The sequence below is a fragment of the Periplaneta americana genome, chromosome 6, assembly GCF_040183065.1.
Source record: "Periplaneta americana isolate PAMFEO1 chromosome 6, P.americana_PAMFEO1_priV1, whole genome shotgun sequence".
In the NCBI taxonomy this organism is placed as follows: Eukaryota; Metazoa; Arthropoda; class Insecta; order Blattodea; family Blattidae; genus Periplaneta; species Periplaneta americana.
The window spans coordinates 144,906,886-144,917,390 of NC_091122.1; the positions used below are offsets into that span (position 1 = coordinate 144,906,886).

General features: G+C 34.6%; 1 protein-coding gene across 1 annotated transcript in view; it reads right to left on the reverse strand.

Moving 5' to 3' along the window:
* The window catches only part of LOC138702272 (uncharacterized), a 65,435-nt gene extending 59,203 nt beyond the window's left edge, over positions 1–6,232 (reverse strand). Inside the window, exons 1-2 of the mRNA XM_069829853.1 lie at positions 6,013–6,232; positions 2,092–2,299 (exon numbers count right to left, since the gene is read on the reverse strand). Of these exons, the coding sequence (XP_069685954.1) occupies positions 2,092–2,299; positions 6,013–6,160 (356 nt within the window). The 5' untranslated portion in view covers positions 6,161–6,232. The remainder of the gene's footprint in view (positions 1–2,091; positions 2,300–6,012) is intronic.
* Between the last annotated feature and the right edge of the window lie 4,273 nt (positions 6,233–10,505).

Below are 10,505 nucleotides of genomic sequence, written 5' to 3' on the forward strand. Positions count from 1 at the left end.
TATGCCGAACATATAGACTCTATTAACAATGTTCTCCTTGCATTGGACTCTGAAGATGCAGTCTCAATTGATACTGCGAAAACAGTTACCTGTGACATAAGTGTGAAGAATGACTTAGCTCACATTCAGCATACATTTTCATGCATCATAAAAACGCTCAAAAGTCTCCAAAATAGGCACCTTTCACTATCTGAAAGTTTTGAAATTATAAATAGTACTGTGGAACAACTGAATCGTGGTAGAGGTAAAGTTGCAGATGCAGTAAGAGCTAAGGTGGACACTGTACTTTCAAAAAACCCTGGATATGAAGAACTACAAAAGGTTGTTGCTGTGATGAGTGGTGAATCAACAGTGAAGATTAACTTGGACTTATCCCCAGCAGACATTGTGAAATTGAATTATGTACCAGTTACTTCTTGTGACGTCGAACGCTCTTTTAGTCAGTATAAATCTATCCTCAGAGACAATAGAAGAAGATTCACTTTTCAGCACTTGAAAGAAATGTTTGTAACCTATTGTTATGGTAACAGACAATAAAAATTGTGTTTTGTTGAAACTACATTGGAAGATAAGGTACGTCCATTATATTTTTTGTTTAGTTTGATTAAAATGTACCAATATTTAACGTACATAGTCATTTTTTTTATAATTTTTAGTCCATATTTAATTCCATATTTTGGTAAAAATCCATATTTAATTCCATATTTTGGTAAAAATAACTACATATATATTTACATATTTCATATATTTTTAGTCCATATAAATCCGTTCCCTGGTAATAACCAAGGGAGGATTTTGGCCACCAGATAGAAGAGACATAACGAAAAGTGGTGGTGGTAGTGGTGACAAGAAAGCATACCATTTTACTAAACTTATCTGCTTATTTGTTGATGTGATGAATCACTTTTTCCCCTATATACTTGTACACTCAATTGAATCCTACCATTGACATCAAGCTGTTTAGCGAGTTTTCACTTTTCATCTGAGTTAGATTGTTGCGAAAAAAAAAAGTACACAGAAATAAAATTGACTTTAATTCTATTTGGTGAGTTGCCATGATCGTGATATAATCTTGAGAAACTGAAAAAAAAAATTACTTTGTTACATGCATCTATGCACCTCTCTTTTTATTAAAATCAGAATTCAAGACATATATATTGTGCTTGTTTAGGGTTGTGGAAATAAAATATCGTTAGTATTCTTATCTAAAAGAATAGAGATCTTGATGTGCTAAGAGACTATATCATCTCTAATATATATAACCAAGGTACTTGAAATTATTAATTTATGTAGCCTATGTTTGAAAAACTGTTGTGCTACTGTTTTCTGGATTCTAGTGATCACCCTTGTATTGATGGGCAGATGTTTCTTTTTTGTGGAAGTATATTTATATATACACAGGGCTTTCATTTCAAAACTTCCCAGTCTAAATAACTAATTATTTAAACTGAATTCAATTTAAACAAAAAACACGTCAATTTAAATATTGAGGGGGAAGTCTGAAACCAGGCTTAATTGCATTTTAGATTTCACCCTCCACCCCCACTTTGAAATTTCAAATGGCGCCCCTATATTTTTATACTTAAATATGAAAGAGCATTCAATTGTTTATACACCTCATTCATTTCACATCTTTTGCCTGGCAACCCGACACTAAATCAAGTGTTCAAAATGTGCTCCATTGTTGGTTAAACAGTAAAGTCTATTTTGGAACTCCTAGCGACATGTGAAATAAATGGATGAGGCACATAAAAATGGATTCTCTTTCATATTTAAGTATAAAAATATAGGTGTGCCATTTGAAATTTCAAAGTAGGCTTGTGAGGTGGGATGTGAAATCTAAAATGCAATTAAGCCTGGTTTCAGACTTCCACTTCAATATCTAAATTGACGTGTTTTTTTGTTTAAATTGAATTCAATTTAAATAATTAGTTATTTAGATTGGGAAGTTTTGAAATGAAAGCCCTGTATATAAAGATTGGAGAATGATGGGTTTGCACTGAAAAACCTCTCCTTGGGCAGAATACTATGAATGAATGAACGAATAAATGAATATACCAGATCCCAAGCAAAAGCCACAGCAAAACTTACGTCTCAACAGCATTGAAACCAGCAGCTCGAAGTTTTCGTAGACGATCTCGCCAATAATCTGGATGAACACGGAAGTAATGAATTGCTCCACTGAACAATGTAATGTCTTTCTTGTTCAGTTGAAATGTGTCTGGTAAAGTTTCCAAACCACTCTTGATGCCTCCTTCAGTGTAATATTCATACAGGGTTGGTAGTTCATCAGACATCCCTAAATTTTAAATAATATAGAAATATGTACCGGTACTCTTTTTCACGTTTAATCTATTGTGATGCATAATAATACACTAGGAATAAACACATAGCTCTGGAAATTCATCTGAACGCCTGCTTCATGAAGATGATAATATAAAATGCACAAATAAATTATGATGCCATTCGGAGATGGCTCGGAGCTCTCTAGCAGTTACCTCTCAAACTTTCTGATCTCTTATGTTGCGGCCAACAAGTCTAAAGTATAATATATTACTGAATAATTTGCATTCAAAGTGCACAGTACTTACATATAGAAATGAAGGTAATGACTCGAAAAACTAGTAAGTACGGTATTAATTACAGTGAAACCTCTCATTTACGGACATCAAAGGGACATAACAATCTGTCCGCATCTGGGAGGTGTCCTTAATTGGGAGGGAGGCTCCCCAGTCTAACAGTAAATTTATATTATGCATTATGTATCCCTTCACGCTTTAAATGAAATGTATTACTGTAGTTTAATTCCAAATACAGTATACTACGTACAGTAAATCCTTTGCAACTTTGAACTACAGTAGATAAAACCGAAAAAGGGAACTACAGTTCTGTGCCATGCAATTTTATTCTAGGTCTACAGTTATGCAGTACTGTAATTTACAGTTTTCAAATTAACCTTTTCGTTAGGTGCCATGTCTCTCGAAACAGTACAACTGATTGAAGTGAAGAGAATAATCCTACTAACCCTATCATGTGTCGAATATAATTTCACGATCGCGGAAACTTTGGACCCATCAGACAGGTTCAATTTTATGACTTTGTTTATTCACCCGCTTTCAGCTAACAAGGGGTAGCCGGCTGAGCTAGTGGTAGCCTACGAGACACTTATTGTCTTCTTTCATGTTAAGGAATTAATGTACAGTTCTCAAAGTTAAATTTTTCATTTTTGTAACACATTATGTCTTGAAATCCAAGTTCTGTCCGCAGTCAGAAGGTAAAGCAAGCTTTAGGACTGTGAAACACCTGTCCGTATCTGTGTCTGAGATTGTCCATAAACGAGAGTTAAATGTATCATTACTTCTATATTATTTCAGTTGGGACATACAAATCTGTCCGTATATGAGGAGTGTCCGTATCTTGGGGGTGTCCATAAGGAGAGGTTTTACTGTATATACAAATATTCAGGAAACAAAATCTGTCAGGAAAAACATTCCAAGTACTGTACTGCAAAAAGTAACTCAATAATTTACTCAGAACTAAATACCGTAAAGTAATAACATTTAATTACTTTATCATAATTGTTGCAAATAGTTTTTATCTTTAGTTCTCGGCTTTTCGTATTATTTGGGTAAAATTGCTTCAATATCCGCAATACACTGAGATTAGAGTCTTCAATTAACAATAATACAGTGAAACTCCCCTTAATGGGCGTATCTCAATAGTGGGTACTTTTCACGTGGTGTAACGTTTATATTCGACCTACACTAAAAGAAAAAGATAAAAGGATTCTGTGAAAACTGAATCAAACTTCGGTTACTATGGAAATGCTTACGTCTGGGTATCCTATTTTACAGCAAATAAAAATCTTAAATTTCGATATAAAAATTTAGTTAATTTCGGTGCTATTTTGCACCAATATATATATAAATTCGATGTTATTTCACATTTAAAAGTACAACTTTTCGAATCTCGTCGTGGAAAATACATTACTGTATATTCCTACAAAGACTAGATGCTTGTATCACCAAAGAAATCTTAAAGATCTATTTTAACAATACTTACAGTTTTCTACTGGCACATACATGTTGTGTAATAGTTTCCCACCCTGCTGTGTATAATAGGCCTATACTTACTAAAAGGAATCACACAACTTTCAGACGTTTCTACTTCATATTTAAAAGTAAAGTCACTCAAAATACAATCTGGAGACCATATTATTCATAATTATTTATTGAAATAAGGTTTTAATATTAAATTCAAAATTGTGTGTGTGTCTATATATATATATATATATATATAATGTAGGTATTTCAATCATTTACAATTTACAGTAACAGGCCAATAGAGGCTAATTGTGAATGGGGACAAGAATCGCCTCCGATTCATATAACCAGACAACAATTTTTAAGAAAATTCCACTTCCTAAAACAAAATTGTAAATCCAGCCTATTCCAGTCACTGTTATGCTTGCCAACAGTACAGTCTTTTCGATAGTACTTAAAATTAAAATTTTAAAAATTACAATTATCTTGAAAACATTAATTTCGAAAAAATTCGTGCAAAAATTATAAATTTCCCGTAAACGGGACACAAAACTTGGTGTTACTTTGCGAAGTCAAACTTACATATTTTGACCTCAAAGGGCTTGAAATACAACTTTTTATTTTGTTAGATGAAAAATCGTATTTCGCTTATCCATGGTTTGTAAAACCAGGTATCTCAGTTTCCCATATGTATACATAACATATGTAAAACCTATTACGGAGAGCTTACTTACAATCCACTATGGGATGGAGGTATTAAAACACTTATATTCTGTGAGGGGGGGGGGGATAGAAGTTATCCTTGGCAGGGATGTTAATATGAATTTATGAGTGGGGGATAACTTTCAAACAGGAGGGAATCCCCCCCCCCCCAGTTAATTCGCACCCTACTTTTATGAGAAATTACTTCTTAATAGCAGACATTCTCAACAACGGAAAAATACACATACTGTATAGCTAAACGTCAAAAATTAATTTCATATTCGGAAAATAGGACTACTTAAAACACGCAGTAAAAATAAAAAAAGAAAACTCGGAAGAAGGTATCCACTATCGGGAAGTTTCACTGTATTACGATTAAAGTATTAAAAATTAAAATAAATACTATGTGAATGCAGAGCGACCCATTTAATGCGCAACAATTTATTTTTACTACAAAATTTTTCTTTTTCAGTTTGTCGCAACAGTGCTGGACTTATAATCCTGTGGACCCGGGTTCGATCCCCGGTGTACCCCAATTTATAACTTGTGTTGGGCAACTCCATAGTCTAGGTAACATAGTTTTCTCTGGGAGCTCCCTTGTAGTATCCCAACAAATCTCCATCATCATCTCATCCAACGAGCTAGAAAGCACTTTGATATCATCTCATCGCGGGTGTAGTGTAGACCAGCCTCCTATGGCGCGCCCTGAGCAATGATCCTTTCGGTAAATTGGTCTACACAAGTGGCTTCGTATGGGTGAATGACAGTCGAGTACCCGTCATTAGTTTTATTTATTCCTCCCCCCCCCCGCCCCCAGAGACGAAGATGATATAAAGCTTGGCTATTCCAAATTAATGCTGGAATCATACGGTAATGAAAAGGAAAATCGAAGTACCTACTCTCAGTAAATCTGAACACAATAACTTTATGACACAACAATTGGAAGTATATTTGTTGTCATCCTTGAGTTGTGCTGTAGGTGGTTACCACTATAATAACGTTTTATAATTATTTCAAATTCTTCTATATTGTTCTGTAACCACGTAACAGCACACAAATAATAAAAAGAAATACCGGTAATTATATGTAAAATTGTTACTCATGTGAACATTTTCTGCACAAATATTTATCTGTTAAGTATAGACTGAAAAATATGAAGTTTGTACTAAACAAATGATTGACAGCAATAAAACACCTGATTACACTCAATTCAATTCGACGAAAAGTAAAACTGTTCACGTGTGATACTTGACAATTTAAACTATACCTTTTGTCATGGCATTTCGGATATTCGTAGCATTCCACAAGAAATAAAACAACCAGCACATTAGAAACAAAAATATCAAAGCACGACAGTAATTTGCTCTTAAATTAAAATAGAAATATTTACTATTAGACACGAACTTTTTGTTCATTACGATTTCGTTATATACAATCAGAAACTGTCGAAATTCCAACCTTCTTTACCTACTGTCTATTGCCTACTGCCTTATGATGACGTGCGTGACTGATCGACTGAGCTCTTAACCTTGCAGTACTTGATGTCTCTTAGTGCCAATTCAAGAGGTATACTTACGCGCGAACATTTCAAAATTTAAATGTCCATAAATTTAATGTAAAACGTGATATCTTATCTTATTGAATGAAATTATTTTGAATACACTTCTAATCAAATCACACGTGTGACTGAGGAGGTAAGGCCTGTATCATGCATATCCAGTAGGCGTAGTGAGTCAATTCAATACTCTTATAAAATGTACTTACGTTAATTTTCTGAGATCTGCTGTATTGTAAATCATATTGATCACGACTAAATAAAATTATGCAACAGCGCGTTGTGCACCACTCCACTAAATGGCATTATATTGGTAACAATGTGCGCTCAGTTTATCGTCCCTCAACTGAGAAATGTATGCTTCTTAAAACCGGATCCTGTATTACAGAAATGAGATATTGTTTAAATTGTTGGAAAACTATGTAATATCATAAAACTAGTGAACCCCTTGTCATTTTAGGCACAAATCGCGACTGCAATGAAGTAAATTTATTATTATTTATCCCGACTCTTTAAGGGCTAATGGTACCAGTACCCGACACATTACATTTTTTAGAAATCTATTCATTTCACAAAATGAATAACGGCACTCATCAGGCATATTTCGTTGAAAAACAAACTAACAAAAATATTGCAATATTGCTATCAAGAACATTTGAAATGTAAATACAACTTCTTAGAAATAACTTGCCAAAAATTACTCGTATTTAGCCATTATTTTGTATTTTTGTAAAAATAACTAAAACTTTGTAAGACTCACAATTTAAATCCTGAAATGTTTTAAAGCTTTAATTTTATTGAAGATTATTATTAGGTTATTATAACAGTTTGATTATTGTTTGCTTACGTTTATATGGTTGATGACAGAGAATCTCATTCAGTGAACAAACGCACCAACATACCAACACAGCAAAATGAACTGAAATATACAATATCAAACCCAAATGTGACAAACAGCAAGAAAAGGAGAAAAATAACATATCTTAGTTTTTAACATAAATTTCACTACGGTACATAACAACTGAGAATCTTTTATCAAATGGCATTTAGAAGATCGTAGGTAGGCCTACCTGTTCTTTCTGTGTGTATTGATGAAATATGAAGAACAGCTTGATCGACAAGTGTAATTTCAATTCCTAGTTCTGTATTATCATTTTATATTGTATATTAATACCAATAAATTGAACATTAGAAATTATCTTGTAAGTACAGCCCGAAAGTTCACGTATTTGTTTTGGTTAAAATATACAAGCAAATAAGCATTTAAATATGTGGGGGGGGGGGGAAGGCACTAATGGAAGAAATAAACATATTTCAACATGTCTCTAATCTGAGTTGAGTAAAGATTAATTTTTGGTCCTACAGAATTTATCTGTAACAATTGTTATTAGAGGAGCGCACTCAAATGAGTGATTTAGTGGCAGGGATTCCATAGTATATGCACTATTAGGCGAAGAATCTACGTAAAGATTAATTTTTGGTCCTACATAATTTATCTGAAGTTATCTGTTTCGGCACTCCATGTATAATGGCAGTTGACTTAATATTATAAATGTCAACATGTATGTCGAACATGGAATAAGGCCACAAAGGGAATAACACTAGAGGAGGGGAATTCGATCCGGTGCTGTGAATTGAACTTCGGCGTAGCTCAGTGGTTATAGCGCTTGGTACATAGAACCAAGGACCCAGGTTCGACCCCCGTTGCCGAAGCAAATTTTTCTCCTCTAATAACAATTGAGTTGAGTGAGTTAATAATTTAAAATAATTAGACTAGACGACATTTCGGAAGGCGGTCAGCTGCTATATGCGCCGTAGCATTTCTGGTATGTGACATCATAAGCTTGTACAGTAGAACCAATCGGAATCAGTCTATAACAAGTACTTCCCGAGTTCGTTTGTTCATGTGTGAGTGTTCAATACACTGAATGAGTAAAACTAACATTTAGTGTGTGTGTGTGTGTGTGTAAGATAAATAAATGGAAGAAGAGACGTAAAAAGACAAGTATTGCATAAGCAGGCGCGGAAAATAGCGTTTAAAGTGTATAACTATTTTAAAAACGTTGACTAGCAGAACGCTGCCGGCCATCTTGATGCTGGTTGCATCGTTGGCAACGCGCAAGAAAAGACTGCAGAAGCATGTGTTGTGGGATTGAAAACCGTGCAAAGAATATTGCATTGCACGTGCGCGTAAAGTCCGATGCGGCAATGTTGTACCACAGTCTACTATATACAGTCACGAAGCTTGAGTTTTGAGGGTGCTAGAAACAATAGACTGTGGCGGTACTATTTTGCATTGCCTGGTAATGAGGCGATATTAGCGATCCTAGTGGTGAGCAACTATCTAATGTTTGCATATTTACTACGTATTGAGCTTCGCGACTGTATATACTAGACTGTGGTTGTACGCTGACTTAAGGCCCATTCACAATGAAAATTAAGCATAACCGTAACATAAACACAGAAGTTTGCGCCCAGGCTACCAAATGGGATCATTCACAATGATTCACATAAGCATTGACATAAACATTACCGTAAGACGTTAACATGAAAGTTTGCAAACTCCAAACTTTCATGCTTATGCTTACGTGATTTGCAAACAGAACACAATCATGGAGCGCTGAAGTATACGACAGAATATGAGGAAATGGCGTCGTTGTTATGTTTCCATGGTTACCAAGTATGTTTGCTGTTATGTTTTTATGTTCCCATCGTGAATGATGGTATGACTTCTTGATTTTACTGTAACGTTAAGTTAACGCTTACGTTATGTTTAATTTTCATTGTGAATGAGCCTTAACTCTCTCTCTCTCTGTCTCTCTCGAAGCAAACGCTAGCAGACTACCCCCTTCCGAATTTCCGTCGACTCTAATTATATCTCGATTCTTAACGCCGTCAGTGGCTTAAGCGCTGGCACCCTAGTCTTTCATCCAAGTGGTCCGGATTCGATCCTGGGCCAGGTTGTGGTGGACAAAGCAGACCTTGCAGAGGGTTTTCTTGGAGTACGGCTGCATTCATTTCCCTATATCATTCTACCAACACCACCACTTCATAAAATTTTGTTTATTATCATTATTATTATTATTATTATTATTATTATTATCATTATTATTATTATTATTATTATTATTATTATTATTATTATTACTACTACTACTACTACTACTACTACTATTACTATGTCATGCTATAACGACCGTCTTCTTTCAGTTCCCAAACGCAACTTTTCTCGATCCTGCAAATCTCCAATTAGTATTGTTTCATGTTCACTGCTTCAGTTATTTCATTTTTCCATCTTTATTCGGTTGAACATGGCTGTACCTTGTTTATTGTGTCAATTATACCAGTTTATATTTTCAACCCCCATTAATTCTTTAATCGTGCTACTCGTATTTCTGACTTTTTATAACTTCAACATTCTAGCCGATATTCGTAGAAAATTTATTTCTGTGGTCAGTATCTTACCTTTCATTCCAATTGGAATATGTCAAACTTCTAAGTGGTATATTAAAATTGGTTTCATTATTGTTTCATATATTTACAGTCCCTTGGTTTTCGTAATTCTTTCATTCCGTAATGTAGAGTTTAATGCATTTATAGCTCTTCGGGACTCAGATACCAGTATTCTATTATTTATTTATTACGTTTGGCAGCCCGTTTTGTTAATTAACATTCCTAAGTACAGTGGTCGAATTGGAAATAAATTGCTGCCGGTATGCACAAACTTGTGCTGTGTTACAATTATTCTGGAAATTCCTTAAATTAGACATTGCTCCCGAGCGCAAACTAAATAACACAAGGATATCACGCACTCCTGCAGGAATGTCGAAGAGAGGGTACAGAGAGAATGATGGGCATGTCCTGAAAAGAAAATGTTACTATAAACAAACAAATACAGTATAATTAATTAGAGTTCTGAAAACTGGACTTATCTGCTTTCAGCAGTGTTTCCAAAATTCTTGTAGATCATTCATTTTTTTAGTTTCCTCGGCCCTGCATGATGTAATTTTCAGACTCGACTTCCTTTATAATGCGTTTACTGGATGAAGATACTCGTTCTAACCACAAATCTAAATTCATTTTTCACTTCAAGCCAGTGGCACGAACATCCCAACAGGACGAAAAACATAGACTACCTATAGGGGAGGGTGTTGTACCTTGAGGATAGTGTACCTTGGAACACTTGATATATTCTAGTCAATGCT